Raw genomic sequence first — 17747 nt, forward strand, 5'->3', positions numbered from 1 at the left:
GAATCTTTAGAATCTGTTTCTATACTGCACGGCACGGAAGGCTGAAACAAGAAAAATGAAGTTATTTTTAAAAGAACAGATGATAAATATAAATTTTTGGAGTTCCGCAAGTGTTTTCAGAAACAGAAAGGAAATGTGAAAACGTAGAATTCGACAAATTTCAGTACAATAAATAAATCTACTTCAACAGGTTCAAACAAGCAGATGCTAATAACAGGAAGTTCAGGTGAAGGCGGCGAAAAACGCCTTTGTCTTTGTATTACCATCTGCAATGTACAGGTCAACAGAAATGCACAGTAGAAACTGTTGAAGATGACAGCGTGTTCTATCACAAGCAAAAGACTGGATAATATTGAAAGAAAGACAAGATAGTAGGAAGAGGCATAACCTTTAAGGCAATGAATTAGGACAAACTTTGCTGAGACCATCCTGAAGATGTAAAATTGACATTATTTATCTTGGGAATGTGGCTCAGTTACTCGCTTTGGAATATTCACCAATGTCAGTTCTTGAATGTTAGTAAGATGCTCCATGCCCAGAGGAACCTTCATCAAGTTATCGCAATTGCCAATGCTTAGATCTTTCAGATTTGGACCAATGCAAATGCAAGACTCTGAGGTTCTCAAGTTTGTGAAACCACTCAAGAATATTCTTAACCAGAGATTTGATTTTTTGCAGCTTGGAGGCAATTTGATGCTTTTCCTACAGATATTTGGGGAATCCAATCATGCTGTAGAGTTTTCTGGTTGAGTCATGCCTGCCGAATCGCTTGTTCCTAATGTACATGAACTCATCAATGATGTCTTCAACATCATAGACCAAGTCTCTTATGCTGGCTACCCATGTTTTCTCCCCTTCCATTTGAGGTCTTTTCATATCTGCTGCATCCTCTAGAAATGATCTCATGCTCAATAGCTCACGCTTTATTTCTCCAAGTTCATCGCCACCACTTCCTAACAACTCTGCTTCATTTTCAATCAGAGAAATTATCTTGCTAACCAAGAAATCTGCTGCCATCTTCAACTTCCCCTTCTATCTCCTTCCAAGTATCAATTTGGAGAACAACAACGTAAAACATCACCTTATACTAATCCACAACTTTCCAATTCATTACATTAGAGTAATGCTGTTGTAAACTTAATCATTCAAAAATATCCTATTTTTTCTTGTCTTATTTCTTTTGTGCCTCAAATTTTTAAAGTCGTCATTTGTTCAAATTACAGTAAAAAAAAAAATACGCTTCGTATTACTTTATTTATATTTGAACCTTTTTTTACTCTAATCTAAACAAATGGCTACAATTAGAACTGAAAATTAAAAATTAAAAAGAAATTGATAATTTTAAAAATTTAGACTACAAATGAAAAACAATTAAAAAAGTGGAATGGTTTTCAATAATTAAGCCTTAAATATATATATAAATGGACCTCTCAAAACATATATATATATATATATGGACAAATATCTCCGGCTACTTGACACCAGATGAAGCCAACGCTGATACAAATGCCAACATACAATATTGACCTGGTAGCCAATCTTGTAAATAATGGAGACCCTGTGGTGAATACATTTCTGTTCATTCAGAAATAAATTTACAGTGCCTACTTAAACATGGAAAAGACAAGATTCCCAGTTAAATTGCAGTGCCTATTACAAGGAACAAATTTGACGCCTGAGAATACAGAACAATGAAATGTAACCATTCCGAGTTTCACAAGGATGATAAAATTGCATCAGCTGCTAATCATTGTCTAATTTGCTTTTCTTTTATTTCTGAGAAGCTACCAAGTAGCTGCAGTTCTTTCATTAAATCCCTTGTAGTTTTCTGCCCCATGCAGCCAGAAAAGATAAGAGAAGAATCAGCTAAACCACCGTTGAGCCGATGAAGTGGATTCTCACAAAAATTATGCCGATGAAGCGGCATAAGAAGTATAAATTTGTAAAGAAATGCAAACTTTTATCGAGGATACGGACATATACCATGTTTAAGCTCCTTCAACTGCTGCTCTCTCAGAAACCTCTTTTAATTCATCAATGATGGCTTTATAGCATAATAAATATTGATCCTAATCACAAAGTTCATTAACAATTAGATATGCAACCAGCAATGAAATAGATATATAACTATGCAGTATGCTGGTAAAATTGAGAAAATTGTTAAGTCCTTATTTCTTCTCTCACCAATGTGGAAATCAAAAGTGAGAATATAATTCCATACAGGAAAAGTAAAGAGAAATCGGGTGAGATTTAAGTGGAGAAGACTGGGCCTTAGAGTAAGCCAATTAATTTTGTGCAAGTTGCATTATTTGGCCCGATACTCTCAAAAGCCCGAGGAGTTTTTACAAAAAGGTTCAACTATTGAAATGCCAATTTCCACGATATAAAAAGCTTTCATCATTTGATTATATTGTAACTTCACCACACTACCCAATTTGACAAAGTTTTGAAAATGGCAGAATGTTAATCAACTACGGCAATAGAGAATGATATGAACAACACCGGGAAATTGACAGCCAAACTGACTTCCATAAACTAAATAAAACAGTGGAATGAATCTTTCACTTCTTAATTAATTCCCCCTCTTGGCTTTATTATTATACAAGAATCCATTGGCCATGACCTCTTGCTTAATCAGTGGATAAGACTACATAACTTTCAGTAATGTATTTCGCAATAGAACCATACTTTCATCATGCTTTTCACACTAATAGGGACTCAACACATGAGCAGTCAATAAGTAGACATCGAGTCTAAGAAATTTAAAAATCCCCAAATAAATAATTAAGAAAAAAAGTTGAGACAGAATGAGGCATACCATAGTTTGAACCATCCCAATACGCTGGGACCTAAATATGGCTACGGTATTAGCAAGATCTAAAGCTGACATGTCTCCAACTAGGATTCTCTGGATAGTACTGTGAATAGCACAGTATGTTCCAGTTCTACCAATACCTGCACTGAAAGAGAGATGTCTCAGATCAGATATATGTAGAATTACATTGTGAATTATACTTGGAGCCATAATCAACAAGAAACAGTAGGTGAACCTGCAGTGGACCACAATTGGACCGAGATTGGGAGGTATTTGGTGTACTCTTCTGAATATTTCACGAACAGCTAGTGTATCCCTGGGAACTCCATGATCAGGCCATTCAGGGTACTGAATGTGCAAAACAGACATGGGTGGCTCCTCTGACTGCAAAATATATAATTTGAAGACAAAATCAATGATAAGAAGCCATCATATAGATTTCAGTTGTAAAACCTTTCATTAGCGCACAACCTATGCTCTATCATTTCTTCCTCCAGTTGCACCATTTTGAGTCAGCCCTACAAGCAAATAAAAACCAAACCCCACACCTTTGATGCTATCATAAAAGGCTGACTAGTTTCTTAATCTTCCACATCTACACCAATCTCACAAGAAATATTCATTATACGGAAGGAAAAAAACGACTTTCTTCCACCATACGCAAGGAAAGAGAAACAAATCTCCGGGTCAACAGCCCCCCCGCTCATGAAACGGCTCTGCTGCAATGGATGGCAGAGGGTCCATAGTACCCAAAGCACCGGAGCGATCCAGTAGCCGGGAAGGGGCCTAGAAGTGCCTACTACTAAACACAATCCAACTCCACCTTCTATAAAAAAATTCCTTTTAATATTTGACCTTCTTTTGATATAAGAACCACTGAGCTTTCACATTCACTCGTCCTGGCTGCTAGTTACTATTCACCTAGTCAATTTAAAGTACAGCAACATTCTAGCTTCAAATATAGTCACTTTTACTGTTATGTTTATTTATACACAAAACAAATTTGTCTAATAGTTAGCTGATTACAAGAAGATTTATAGGAAGAATAATTATGTAGTAATAATCTTACTAGTTACTGCATTAGTTATTTTCAAATGAGATAACTCCCTAATTTACTTCAAGCTTAGTAAGCGAATCAATGAGCTTAATACTACCTATAGCATAGAAAAAGGGAATGTTGACTATTCCCTCAAGTGTAAGTTTTTGATGGACCATGTTGCAGATAATTAAATTAGCACTAATAATAAGGCCTTTAGAAGCCCAGCATAGATAAGGGTCCTTGAACTTGTCTCAGGCAGCCCAATCAAATCACTAAGAAGAGATTTCAAGATACATTCCCATGGCTATTTTTCCTAGATGAAATGCATCCTCATCCAGATTACAAATGACACATCATTCACTCGTCACTGCACAGTTCCTAATTGTCACTTTGCATAGAAATATATATGACATGACATCATGAACAAAATTCAGCTGCTTAACAATAAAACTTACATCCTTATAGCCCACTTCCAAGTTGCGTAATATTATCGAAGTGTCAGTAGTTGTCATCCATTTAGTAACTATAGATATATTACCAAAATCTCGAGGACCGTCTTCAGCTTGAAAGTAATCTCCACATTTAACTGTCTGCATATAAAATTCAGAAGTTGGAACAATGCAAGTTGCAAAGAAATTTAATATATACATACTTTTCTTCATATAGTGAACAAACAATCCCTACACTACTAGAGAAAATGAGAAGTACTTTCTATGGATGGCTGGTGGTTCATAACAAAGCTGATAAAAGCTTAAGAGACTATTTGTTCTGAGACAACAAGCCTAGCTATTCACAACTTAGAATGCAAGTGAACTGATTGTATATAGTAAATAACAACTAGGTAGTTTTCAACAGGAAACAAAAAATGGAAATCCAAGCATTAATCAGTATAAATAGCATGCGAGCAAAATAACCAGCAAAGCTAAAAGCATCAAAGAGAAATAACTCAAACTGAAAATAGTTTAGCACATGCAGAATAAAATCAACATACGGCTATTTCACAAGTTATTAGCAATTACATTTACATTATATTTTTAAATTTTAGCAAAAGTCAAAGTACCTTGTAATTGTCAACTAAGCGAGTAAGCATGACAATGACAGGACAACGGCATTGGATTACCATCTCCCAGAAGTCCTCATAAGTGTGCGGCAGTGGACCCTGCGTGGCTATAAACCGAGAAACGCTTTCAGATGAAGGAGTCTGCATCCAAATGAAGCACAACATAAAGCATTATTCTATCAAAAAAAAAAACCATAACTACACTAAATCATGGAGCAACGAAACCAATAATGCATATACCGATATGAAGCTAGCATTGATGTATCCCTTAGCAGATGGTCTATAATCTTTACATGGATTCAGAACAACCCGGTTTTCGTCGACTTGAATTAAAACAACAAAAAACAAATGAGGAGTCAAAATCAAGATAAAAAGAATGAAGTTCTCCTTTCAAAATGTGTACAGTAATAGTTACATACAAGGTATGACATCCATATATCGGTTTTTGCTCATGTTAACACTATCAAGAGCCACTGTGCATCTTGTTCTCATCTGAGTCGGAGTTATCCTACTAGCCTGACCTCAAAAACATAAAATTAATATTAATAGATACGTTATTCGACGATTTTGAATAATGTAATTAGCGGAAAGGAAATGAGAAACTTAGGGTTTTGATAATATGTCATATTTAACCTGCAATCGAGCGAATTCTTGAGTGATTGAATCAGGAGAGTTTCGGAGCTTGTTTTTGAAGAATTCTAGAGCTTCTGAACAATAAGTGAGTTGATCTCGAGAAAGAGAGAGTGTCGGCGGAGCAGTGTCGGATGAGAATTGAAATAATGTTGTTGTTATAGGATTTCTGCCGACTCTGGCGGACGAAGCTGCCATCGCTGCCGGTGATGGTGTTAGACTGTGGCGGTGGAACCGACCGCAGGTTGAAATGAGGTTTCCCAGTTGTATTATCTACTTTTCTACTTTTCACTGTTTTATTGTCTCCTCCTTTTGCTGTGGTGGTGTTGGATCGATTAATGACGGTATTTATAACGTTCTCCTATTCGCAGTGTTAACTTTATTCTCATCAACTTTAATTAGTAATTAACTAATTTTATCAACAAAAGCGAATTGTTAACCGAAAATCTCTTTTCGCACTAAACAAACCCTAACCGCCAAGAGTTTTTTTCTTATTTCTACGGCTGCCGTCAATGGTTTGATTTTCTTTATTGACGGTAGCCATCCCTTTATTTATGTTATTTAATTTTCATAAAATATAATAAACAGCGACTCTTTTTCATTTTTTTCTTGATGAATTACAATCTATCAACGAAGCGCAATTCATTTACCAAGAAGTAAAAATAGATTGAAGATTTTTCAACAATAAAATGGAATCATTTATAAGCTATATTAGTTTTATTTGTTTTTCATTGTTTGTTTTTTTTTTCTGAATGTTTTATGTTGTACTTTCTTTATGAAAAGTTTGATATCCTTTCTCTGTGAAAGGTTTGCTGTCTCTTTTTATGAAGAAGTTGGCTGTCTCTTTTTTATGAAGGAATTTATCTATACTATATATAAAAGCACGGATGGGAGGACATGCAAATTTACTAAATAATCCTTTTCAGTTTATCACTAAATAAAGATTTTATAGTCATTAACTAATTAGTTATTTAATTAATCACTATTATAATTAAAGTCCTAATTAGAATAGGTAGCTAAATTGTCTTCAAATTAGTAGGAATACCTATCTTTTAGTTTGATCTAACTACAAAATTAAAATATTGTATCTGGTCAATATATTATTATTGAAATTTCTATCTTATTATTTTTAAAAATATTATTAATAAAATTAAGTTAATTATTTAATTATGATTATTATAAAACCAAAAGAAAAATAAATTCAATATGAAAAAAAATTTAATAACCGAATATATTATATTTACTTTTACAAAAATTCTTAACTAATTTAATATTAATTATAAATAAAAAATTGATATAATTATAATAAATTTACTAATATATACATTGACAAGTTACGTTACGAGCCACGTGCATAGCACGTAATGCGAAACTAGTATATATAAAAGTTTAAAAAAAAAAAAATTAAATTCTGATTTTTTTTAATTTAGATCTTTTATTTAGCTGAGTAACAAAAAATAAAAAAAATGACTAAAACATTTAAGAAAGATAAATATGGAGAAGTAGAACGATACCTTTTGATTTTCAAAACGAGGGATGAAATTGTAAGTTTTGCGTATATGGGAACCTAATAGTAGTTTGCTTACCTTTCAAGATCAAGTGGCCCAGTATTTGGACTGGCAAGTATAGTTACACCTGTAATACTATTATTTTAACTGAATCAATCTTGTAAAATCCATAAATAAAAATCCAGTCTTTCTTTTGGTAGTTTTAATTCAAATTACAAACTGGATGAATTTTGGAATTCTTGAAAACCCCATATGAGAATCCAATCTTGTTCTTTGTTTGCTGTTTGATGGCTTCATCATCTTTCAACAGTAATCTGAAAGGGTTCATTCTTGGGGTTGTATCTGGTATCTTTATTGGGTCCAGCTTTATTATCAAGAAAATTGGCTTACAGCGTGCTGCTGCATCCGGCACTCGAGCTAGTAAGCTATAAACACTTCAATTTTATTTTTCATTTTCTTAAGGTTTAGCTCTTTATGGATTGACTAAACTGTGCCGTGTTTCTAAATTTGATGTGATGTTAAGGTTCTGGTGGATATGGATATTTGTCAGAGCCACTCTGGTGGGTTGGAATGATTACTAGTAAGTTTTCATTTGTTTCATTTTATTTATTTTTTAGAATAAGTTTAGCAGTGAATTTCTAAAAAAATGGTGATTGAGGTGTTTGTTTGTTGTTGTCAATGGCAGTGATTGTTGGAGAATTTGCTAATTTTGTGGCTTATATCTTTGCTCCTGCTGTTCTTGTAACTCCACTTGGGGCAATTAGCATAATTGTTAGGTAAGAGGAAGTGTGATTTTGTTGCACATTTTTGTTGTCAGTGTTTAACTTTGCATAATTGGGTCAGATATAATGAATTTGCATTCAATTTCAGTCCAGATTCTGTGCTTTTAGTCTATGTAGAACGGAAAACAGAAATGTTGAAACAGAAAATATCGAAATTTTACTTTTTTTTTTAAGAATATGTTATAAATATTGAGTTTCAGAAATGTGAAACATTGAATTCAAGAAGTTTCCGTGCAATATGGCTTTTAGTTTTGTTGAATCCGCGTTTTTGATAGAACAATTTCTCGATTTTGCTGTTGTTTCTATTCTTTTGCCAGTGCTGTTTTAGCACACTTCTTCTTAAAGGAGAAAATGAAGAAATTGGGTGTGGTGGGGTGTCTTCTGTGTATAATAGGGTCTACGTTGATTGTGCTACATGCCCCTGGTGAGCACAGCCTGTTTTCGGTTGATGAGATATGGGGATTAGCTACGCAGCCAGGTGAATTTTCACATATACCAATTGCTTTTTCTTCATTTATTTTTTTCAGCTTATGTTTTTTATATTTTGCTCTTTTTTCTACAGCTTTTCTTTTGTACATGACGTCTGCAGTAGCTGTAGTCTTGGTCCTGATCTTGTATTGTGAACCCAGATATGCACAGACGAACATGATGGTTTATATTGGCATATGCTCAGTATTTGGTTCTGTGACGGTTAGTTTCTTTAAATGAAAGCTTTCCCTGCAATGTGTGACCAATGCATGATAAGTAGCCATAGAATAAATTTTCTTATTTATATGCATTCTGAACTGAATTGTTCCATCTCCATGGAGAAGTCATCATTGCTTTTACCCTATGTTGGAAGAAAACTAATTGTCGAAGTTTTGTTTCTATTTTTGAAAACGCCAGAACTCTATATTTAAATTATATTTTTCTGAAAATGTTATTTTGTCGTTTTCCATTTCGACATTTCTCATTTCTGCCCTTCCGTTTTCGTGCTACATAGCTTCTACGCGCTCTGATTGGCATGATTGTCCTGACATGCAATATTGCATTCTTTTTACAGGTTATGAGTATCAAGGCTATAGGAATTGCAATAAAACTAACAATAGAAGGTTCAAGTCAGGTGGCACACTTTCAGACATGGGTTTTTGTAACGGTTTCAGTTAGTTGTATAATCATTCAGCTGAATTATTTGAACAAGGTCAGTATCTCAGTTTCATCCTTATAATTTCTTTTCCTCACTTTCTTCTTATGTATTAGCTAAAGTAGAAATAACTCTAGTTAGTAGTTTAGTACTGCAGATCTTGTTCACAAAGTTACAAAGCGACAGCTTCAGCTTCCAAGTTGCAGATTTTTAATTTCTGAAAATCCTCAAAAACTTTGAAGTAAAATTATTATGATGATGCTAATCAGGCACATGTCCTTCCTGTTCGTTATATAGTTTTCATCTCCTTTGAAAGCCCTCAGTTCAATGCAAAATTGGATTAGTTTCTTTGAACTAATTATTCCCTTTAGATTTATTCTTTCAAAAACATAATAGACTGTGAATCACACCAAAACTAGATCTTCGCATGGTAGCTTATTTAGGATGTTGTGGCAATGCAAGAAATGTATGTGCTATAGTCTTTTTCGTTCTTAAGTCAATTGCTAACCTTTAAATTGGTTTAAGTATAATTTAGGTCTTTTGGTTCTTTCTCATTTTATAACTTACCATATTTTTGTTCTGTGAATATGGCATTATCACTTTAGATCCCCTTTAGTTCTCTCTTAGCATTTCTTGTACGTCCCCATGTAAAATGTGATCGATCGATCTTTTTTCTTCCAAGTGGCCCTCCTACAATAATCTGTACTCATTCGCCACGGATACCCAAGAAAGAAGCCATGCTCTCGAATTCCATACTGCTATATTTTACACACTCGCAACTAGGCATCAAAATCTAAAAAGATAATAATTTCTCTCACATGCTCTATTTTAGATATTTCTTTGGACAGTACTTGCACATAATTATCTATCTCTTCATGTTTGAAGAACCCCCACAATTCAGAAAAATATTGTCTTCCACTATTTTATCCTTCTGGGAGCTGACTCACATCACATTTAAGCTTTCTGCAAAAATTGAAGTTTGCTTGACGTCTTCACCCAATGGCTACCAGCTGGCACAGTAGGAAAGCTGGGATCCTCCGCTGTAAACAATCCGTTTCATAGTAGATTAGCACTGATTCTGAAAATAATTTATATTTATGTATCAGGCTCTCGACACGTTCAACACAGCAGTTGTTTCTACAATCTACTATGCTATGTTTACATCATTAACAATTCTTGCCAGTGCCATTATGTTCAAGGTACCTTTGATTCGTCTATTGAATTTGAATTCTACGTATTAAAACTTAATGTTTTAATGTATTCTCTTCTGTCATCTTTAGGACTGGTCTGGCCAGAGTGCCGGCAGCATTGCATCTGCACTCTGTGGATTTATAACTGTTCTGTCTGGCACTATAGTGTTGCACAGTACAAGAGATCGAGTTCCACCTTTGACAGGTATTTGTTTACTTAATTGTCCCTCGCATAGCCACTATTTTTGGGTGGATCTCATTCTATGTCACTGTACACAAGTCTGGAAAGTTAATCGATTATTTTGACTTTTGATTTAGTGATACCCAACTAAAGATTAGGCCTTTTTTTATAACGAGAGTGAATTTTTATTGATTGTTCCAAAAAATTGCTCTTATACTGTACTTTCTGAAAATTCAAATTATTTAAACACATTGCCGGTATGATATGCATTAAATCAGGCAAGTAACAGAAACATTTTATCAAATATCGTGATAGACTCATAATTTAGGATAAAACATATATATGTTTGCAATGTGCAGATATGTATGCATTAAATTCTCCTCAAGTATCATGGCTATACATACATGGGGACACTTGGAAGGAGAAAGCCGACTATGAGCTATCTCCGGATTTGACTGCCGCTCTCAAACAAGATCACTTCAAATAGTACGAAAGATGCCCGGATCTGTTTGTGTTATCTCTACAGCTCCTAAAAAGAGCAAAATTGTCGGTGCGTCTAATTTCTTAAGACGTTCAATGTATTGGCCAGCATCTTCATGGTAATGATCTCTATTTCTCCATCGTCTTCTGTTAGCACCTGGCTTCAACTTCATGTAGCTGTAATTGTATAGCTCTCATCTGTTTCCAATGTACAAAGTCTGCCTACCATCGTCAGAAACTATAAGAATTTTATTTTTGAGGTAAACCGTATTTTTTTTTACTCTTTTAATTCTTTCCGGTTACAACTCGCTTGGTGCTTTCATTTTTGTGTCGCTGATCTGAGGTGTAAAAGGAAGCCATTTTTGTAATCCTTTATGATACATTAGTTTTTGCATTGTGCAGTGGACTCCTAAGTCTTAACATTTTCAGGATTGTATCAATTCGACATTTTTGGACATGTACATGTATGGACAGTGTGCTCTAATATTTGATACAATTATGAATAATATAGACAATACTATAATATATATTTTCTCAGTCAAATTAAATGTTAAAAAATTATTGCATTTATTTTTCTATTTACTTTTTTTTTACTGTATTAGAAGTATTTTAAAGATCATGTTTTATCATTGCATGTTGAAATTTGCAGAACTGTAGGAGCAGATCACAATTGTAAAACAAGAAAATAAAAATTTATGCAAGTGGAAATGTATTTTGGGAACAATTACAGTTCTTTTTGCTATTTATAATCTATATATATATATATATATATATATATATATATATATATATAGCACGGATGGAAATATATTCATTAAATTCATTATTCATTGATCACTTAATTTGAAATTTTATGATTATTTAGTAATAATTAAATATTTACTTGATTATTGAAGGTAGATACAATTAAAATAAGTAGTGAATTTGAATTGAATAAGGAAGAATGCAATTTTTAGAATTTGCTAATTGTATTTTAATCTTTTTTTTATAATTAATTGTATTTTAGTCTTAATAATTAAATAGACATTGTAGCCTTATGATTAATAAGTAAATGGACCACAAATTTGTAGTTAAGTGATTAAAATGTGCATGATTCCTCCACTGTCATGTTAATTGAATTCTTGGGTATTTTTATCATCTGTACGATGTTCACTAACTTCGGTGTTTATTTATATGTAATTTTATATGATCTGGATGTAAATTTGGTCTTTTAGAGCATTTGTTCGTTCCTTTCAGTAAAAACTCTGTGAATTGAAACTGTGGAGGTGAGAAATCAAAAAATGCATACGAACATTACAATTAAATTGACACATATTTAACATTTGTATTTTTTTCTAGGAAAAAGATATAAAAAAGGTTACAGTACTTTTTAATTTGGTACAAATATCACCCTGTAAAAAGAGGCATATTAACCTTTCTATTTATTTTTTGGGTACAAATAAATTCATAAAGTTAATAGAGTTAGCTATATTATAATTTAAAGCAAAAAGGTATCAAAAGACTCTTATATTTTTTTTAAAAAAATACAAATACCACCTTTTAAAAGTATCACATTTTTAATCTTAGATTTGTTTTTTGGACAATTATGCCACACATTTATCTATTTTTTCGATCGCATGCACGTATGCATGCACACATACACATAAAATATTTGGATTTTATATTAATTTATATTCTCTTATTGAAATTAATTGAATTAAATCATAAGTAGTATTTTCTTATATGAATTATAAATTAATTACTAAATAATAGTGTTAATATGAGTTTCTAGTAATTATGAATACTTATTTAATGATTAATGTTTATTTTATATATATACTTTCCTATTAATACTATTTTTTAATTAATTTGAATTTTATTATTAAAATTATTTTCAAATTTAATCTAATTAGTCGGAGTTAAACTTCCTACACTTTAAATTTTTTAATATCTATAATACCTATTATTTTAATTAATAAAGTGAAATTATTATTTTAATTTTGTTGATAGTATTATGATAAAGTTATACTTAGATAGACATGAGAAATGAGTTAAAATATAAATTTGTAAAGGCCAAAAAAATTGATGAGTTGGTTGGTAGATAAGATGGATGTAGGGACCATTTTGCTTAAATGCATATACCGTGTGCACTAAGTAAACGTCTCAAAGTCGTCTTTTAACAATTCAAAATGCATACTTGCTCCTCTCATTTTACCAAACTGTCCCTCACCTCCATTGCTGTAAACAGCTGCAAACATGCAAATACAGACAAAGGACACTATTGTCATTTAGGCGTATGGCCCACTAGAAAAGAAGATTAGCAGCCACCCAGGAAGGCTCCATGTGTTGGCGGTTTTGTAGATTAGTTGACTTTGACTGACTTGCTGATGAAGCAAGCAAATCACATTACATCAGCTCCTCTTCTTTGACCCATTCAAAACTAAATAATTATTTTATTCATAATCCAAAATTGGGATTCTTTAATACTTCTAGAAGTGAAATGAGATATTTCAGAGACTAAAATATCCAAATTAAATTATTTATAAAATATATTTAATAAAATGATCAAAATTGTGGATATAAAAAATTATTTTGCTATTATTTAATTATATATTTATACAGTTATAGTTAATCATAACATACTATTAATAACAATAGAGAATCAAAGTTGTAAGCATATTTATGGCTAATGAGATTGATATATGCAGACTTATTAATGAATTCAAAGTTGCAAACCCACTTTTTAGCATTTTATATACAAAATTGACAAATAATGAAATAAAATTCCAAATTTTAATTCCGAATAAATTAACAAATAGGATCAAATGTGATACAAAAATTGAATCAAGGGTTTGGAGTTTGAAGTCATGAAGCCCCAAAACAATCAAAAAATGTAAACTTTTACAAATCCATTCCTAACCTATGCCAGTATGATCTTACAACATTAAGAAAATCAAGTTACCTGTTGTAAAATGTACACATAAATTCAAAAACATAAACATAAACCAAATCAATTAAAACTTGACCTTCACTCTTCCTTTTCAACATAGCAATGACTCCAAGAACAACTCGTCCCTCGGTTCATCTTTTGTTTGATTCAAGTAAGGCACCATTTGATTTCCAAATCCTCCAAATCCTAAACTCCCTGCACTTTGGAACATCTCTAGTGAATAGGGTGTTTCTGCTTCAGATGTTGCTGGTTGTCTTACAGTCCGAAGCGGAATCGCGTTGTCGTTCGAATGACGATGATGATGATTCATAGCTGATGGCCTCATTGCCATAGCTGCTGATATATTGCTATTACCATTGTTGTTGCTATCAGCCAATGGCCTATTGACTGCAGCATGGCTACCGCGAGCTGCCGGAACATCATGGTGGTGTTTCCCCTCATAGGTTGTGATCACTGCCCTCAGATCATGAGATGCTCTCTCAACATGCTTCCTTACAGGACATGCTGGATGTGTACACTTGTAATAGCTCCTGTTAGTTACCAGTAACAACATTTATCAGAACATGACAAAATTTTCCATACAAGAACTGTTTATCCATATCTAGAAACACCTAAACTTTACTTCAAGAACACAATAACCTATGTTTCACGGAAATTTAGCGAATCCTACGTTTTCGTTTTTGCGTTTCATCTCCGAAAAAACTCTAAAAATGTCATATTAATAGTCTATTTTTGGAAGAAAAAAAATATATGTTTCGCCGTTTTCTATTGATGTTCCCGCATTTCCGCTTCCATTTCCGTGCAACATAGATAATCATTTGACAAAACTATAACTTCTGGATCAAAGCTTACAGTTTTGAGCAACTTTTAAACAGTTTATAAAGTGCATGAGCTTTTTTATTACCTAGGGTTAGGATTCCCCTTGACAACTTTCTGCCCATACTTTCTCCATCTATATCCATCATCAAGAATGTCAATATCACTAGTAGTTTGAACCACAACTCTTGGCTCCCTCACTGTTCTGCTCCCTGCTGCTGAAATTCCTTCATTTTCACCTTCTGTTTTCCTGAAACAAATTCCAAAACGCATTCAATCTTCAATCACCATTTTCAAAAACTAAAAAACAATCTTTAAAGAAAAATCAAGAACCTACCATCTTTTGGTTTCTGGTTCATCTTCATCATACTCATCACTTCTAGACCTACTTTTCTGTGAAGAATCAAAATCCTCCTCCCCCATAGAAATTGAAGAATTCTCAGGTGTTGTTACAACAGAATCAATTTGTCCACTACCAAATGACTGATCTTGACCATTATCATGATTAGTAGCTTGAATTGCATTAAAATTGTTGGATACTGTTGAAGAATTAGAATTTGCTGATGATGATGATCTTCTAGTAGACTGAGGCTTAGGATGATTATGGCTACCTTTATAAACAATCTCAGTGACTTGTCCATCTAATGATCTTTCAACTTTCTTTTTAGTTGGACAATTAACATAAGTGCACTTATAATAACTTCTTGGATTTTCACTTCCTTTAACTTGTTTTTGACCATATTTTCTCCAATTATATCCATCTTCTGCTCTTCTCTGCTCTCTAACTGATTGATATTGCTGTTGCGGTTGCTGTTGCTGACCACCGTAATCCGACTGGACTCCACTGATATTATTCTTTACTTGAACAGCAGCAAATTCATCTTGCTCTTTTGATTCTTGAAAACTCCATCTTTGTTGCTGTTGTGCCTGAACATACCATTAGCCAAATCTTTAAGCACCCATCAAAGAAAAATCACTAAAAATCAACAAAAAGTATACAATTTGATCACTTACAGATTGAATTAAGCTGTTGGAAGATTGAAACATGGCTGATGAAGTTGTTGGTGGAGGTGGCTGAAATGAGAAATCAGAATTGTTTTTATCTTCTTGCTTAACATTACGTTGTTGGTTATTACTATAATTAGAGTTCATCTTCCAATTAGCAAACGAACCAGTAGTTGGTGAAGGCAAAATCTGCAAAAACAAACATCAAATCAAACAACTCATTAGCCTTAAAACTTGCAATCTTCTAAAAACAGAACATATACTAAAAATGAACTTACATGAGAAGAGTTCAACAAAACAGGAGAATCAAGAAGCTCAGTAGGGCTCAAACCAGGAGGAATAGCAAAATAAGAAGAAGGAGAAACAGAAGGTGGTGACAGAGGCAAACATGGAGGTGGAATAGATTTAAACTTAGGCACACCAGACCCTGTTCTTTCTGCAATTCTTTCACCTAGTCCACTACGCTTAATGGGTACTCCATGATCACCGTTAGATGAAGCAAGAAGCTCGGAGAAAGAAGTGGTGCCCATGAAACTATTATAATTCGAAGAAGAAGACGAAGAAAAACTGAAATTTGACGGGTATGAATTAGCAGAAGTGTCTAAGCTACTTGAAGATGAAGCCATAACATAAATAGAAACAAGAAATGAGAATAAAGAAAGTTCAAATGTTTTTTAATTTTGGTTTTGAGAAAGTTCAAATTGTTTTGGAAAAATTAGTGAAGAAGAAGAGAGAAGGGGAAATGGTTACGTATGGAACTTTATTATTAGTAGTATTGGTTTTTTGAGGTTTCTACGAAGCACACACAGGATAAGTTTGACCGTGGAAAATCATGTTTAACACTCTATTGAGAAAAAAAGGAAAATAAAGAAATGGGAAACCACAACATTTTCTCAAGAATTAGGTGAGAAAATGAGCACCAATTGCGTAAGTTGAGATCAAATTATCTTGAATAAAATGTAAATTGGACCCTCGACTTTTTACAAAAAAAAAAAAATTACTAGTTGAAACCCTATATTTTTGTAATCCCAATTGGAAATCAATGTTTCAAAATGATCTAATGGTGCAATAAATTTTAAAAAGTTGTATATCTATCTATTCAAGTTTAAAATTTATCAAATTTTTATAAAATTGATGTAAATTTATTTATTAGAACCAATTGGCAACTTTTTATTTTTAATTATACATCCAGTTGTTTTACAGTGACAACTAAATCCACTTTAAAAAAATTTCATAAATTTTTAACGAGTAGTTAAATTTAGAATAAATTTACAACATTTGAAAAAATTATCTAAATTTTTTAAAATAAAAAAGTTGGCACCATTGGATTTTTAGTATCCATCTAATTTTCATAAATTCAAAAGAGCATGGACTTTTTTCCTTCTCATTTTCTCTTTTTTTTTATTTGATAAAGTTCAAATTTTGACACATTAGCATTTAATTTGTTTATCCACCACAAATTAACTTAGTTGGTTTCAGGTGTGGACGACAAACGTGTGGTAAAATTTAAGTTTATTTTACGGAGGCGGAGGTTAGATTACTAGTTTGAATCCCGCATTTCATATAAGACTTGTTGGAAGTATTTGGATGAGCTGATAAGACCTGTAACAAGTGGAAAGTTTAGATGGTGAGATTTCAAAACTAGTCTACCTGGGGTTTATATAAGCATTCGTACAGAACTCAAATTTGTAAGCCATGGTATTAAAATTGATGAAAACTCTGCAAAAATAATGATAAAATCGACCAAGTTATTTAAGAAAAGTTATGGTCAATCAGAATATAAATAAAATTTAGGAAGGATTTAGAAAAAGAAATAAAAATTCAGGACATTTAGTGTAAATAACTCTTCAGCAGTCAAAACTTGGGACGAAATGGGGTGTGGATTTCCAGGCTCCAGCAGCTCATGAAGAGCGACTTTAAAACTGCTGTAAAAGCTCGGATAAGCTGCCCATGAAGACTGATTATTCCTCCATCAAATGCAGGCCTGGTTGCAGCAGAATACATAATTCTCTAACCTGCAAATTACAAACATCAAACTTGCTTGAAAAATAAGATTCAACATCGACTTTAAAATATAAATTATTTTTAATTAGATTAAATCTAATCAACCAAGACAATAATAGTCTAAAAGAAGTAAGATGTGGACTAAAATTGTATTCAAACTAAAAGTAAGAAGCTAAAAAAATTAA

At 32.8% G+C, this 17747-nt stretch overlaps 3 protein-coding genes across 3 annotated transcripts; 1 reads left to right on the top strand and 2 right to left on the bottom strand.

The window, feature by feature from the left end:
• Window positions 1–1498: 1498 nt before the first annotated feature.
• On the bottom strand, window positions 1499–5875 carry LOC126664454 (protein-tyrosine-phosphatase PTP1). Its single transcript, XM_050356846.2, has 9 exons — window positions 5548–5875; window positions 5334–5430; window positions 5155–5237; window positions 4915–5055; window positions 4310–4444; window positions 3051–3199; window positions 2819–2960; window positions 1984–2069; window positions 1499–1828 (listed from the first exon to the last, which is right to left on the bottom strand). Exons 1-8 carry the CDS (start codon window positions 5740–5742, stop codon window positions 1989–1991), a joined length of 1023 nt encoding a protein of 340 aa, XP_050212803.1. The 5' UTR covers window positions 5743–5875; the 3' UTR covers window positions 1499–1828; window positions 1984–1988.
• Window positions 5876–7191: 1316 nt separating this feature from the next.
• LOC126665200 (probable magnesium transporter NIPA6) lies at window positions 7192–11333 on the top strand. The gene is made up of 9 exons (XM_050357921.2): window positions 7192–7472; window positions 7576–7632; window positions 7738–7828; window positions 8152–8312; window positions 8397–8524; window positions 8877–9014; window positions 10064–10156; window positions 10238–10352; window positions 10688–11333. Exons 1-9 carry the CDS (start codon window positions 7340–7342, stop codon window positions 10813–10815), a joined length of 1044 nt encoding a protein of 347 aa, XP_050213878.1. The 5' UTR covers window positions 7192–7339; the 3' UTR covers window positions 10816–11333.
• A 2228-nt stretch (window positions 11334–13561) lies between these two features.
• Window positions 13562–16403, bottom strand: LOC126664542 (WRKY transcription factor WRKY24-like). Its single transcript, XM_050356974.2, has 5 exons — window positions 15837–16403; window positions 15568–15747; window positions 14891–15480; window positions 14642–14803; window positions 13562–14267 (listed from the first exon to the last, which is right to left on the bottom strand). Exons 1-5 carry the CDS (start codon window positions 16182–16184, stop codon window positions 13829–13831), a joined length of 1719 nt encoding a protein of 572 aa, XP_050212931.1. The 5' UTR covers window positions 16185–16403; the 3' UTR covers window positions 13562–13828.
• Between the last annotated feature and the right edge of the window lie 1344 nt (window positions 16404–17747).

The sequence above is a fragment of the Mercurialis annua genome, linkage group LG1-X (genome assembly GCF_937616625.2).
Source record: "Mercurialis annua linkage group LG1-X, ddMerAnnu1.2, whole genome shotgun sequence".
NCBI classification, from domain to species: domain Eukaryota; kingdom Viridiplantae; phylum Streptophyta; class Magnoliopsida; order Malpighiales; family Euphorbiaceae; genus Mercurialis; species Mercurialis annua.

Excerpts from the sequence above, each read along its gene's own strand:
- LOC126664454 (XM_050356846.2), bottom strand. The coding sequence starts at position 5,742 with ATGGCAGCTTCGTCCGCCAGAGTCGGCAGAAATCCTATAACAACAACA. Across the intron at positions 5,056-5,154 it reads TCAATGCTAGCTTCATATCG|ACTCCTTCATCTGAAAGCGT; the intron begins GTATATGCATTA and ends ATTTGGATGCAG. Across the intron at positions 3,200-4,309 it reads TGGAAGTGGGCTATAAGGAT|TCAGAGGAGCCACCCATGTC; the intron begins GTAAGTTTTATT and ends TATATTTTGCAG.
- LOC126665200 (XM_050357921.2), top strand. The coding sequence starts at position 7,340 with ATGGCTTCATCATCTTTCAACAGTAATCTGAAAGGGTTCATTCTTGGG. Across the intron at positions 7,633-7,737 it reads GTGGGTTGGAATGATTACTA|TGATTGTTGGAGAATTTGCT; the intron begins GTAAGTTTTCAT and ends TGTCAATGGCAG. Across the intron at positions 7,829-8,151 it reads GCAATTAGCATAATTGTTAG|TGCTGTTTTAGCACACTTCT; the intron begins GTAAGAGGAAGT and ends TTCTTTTGCCAG.
- LOC126664542 (XM_050356974.2), bottom strand. The coding sequence starts at position 16,184 with ATGGCTTCATCTTCAAGTAGCTTAGACACTTCTGCTAATTCATACCCG. Across the intron at positions 15,481-15,567 it reads CCAACAGCTTAATTCAATCT|GCACAACAGCAACAAAGATG; the intron begins GTAAGTGATCAA and ends TGGTATGTTCAG. Across the intron at positions 14,804-14,890 it reads GAACCAGAAACCAAAAGATG|GAAAACAGAAGGTGAAAATG; the intron begins GTAGGTTCTTGA and ends AATTTGTTTCAG.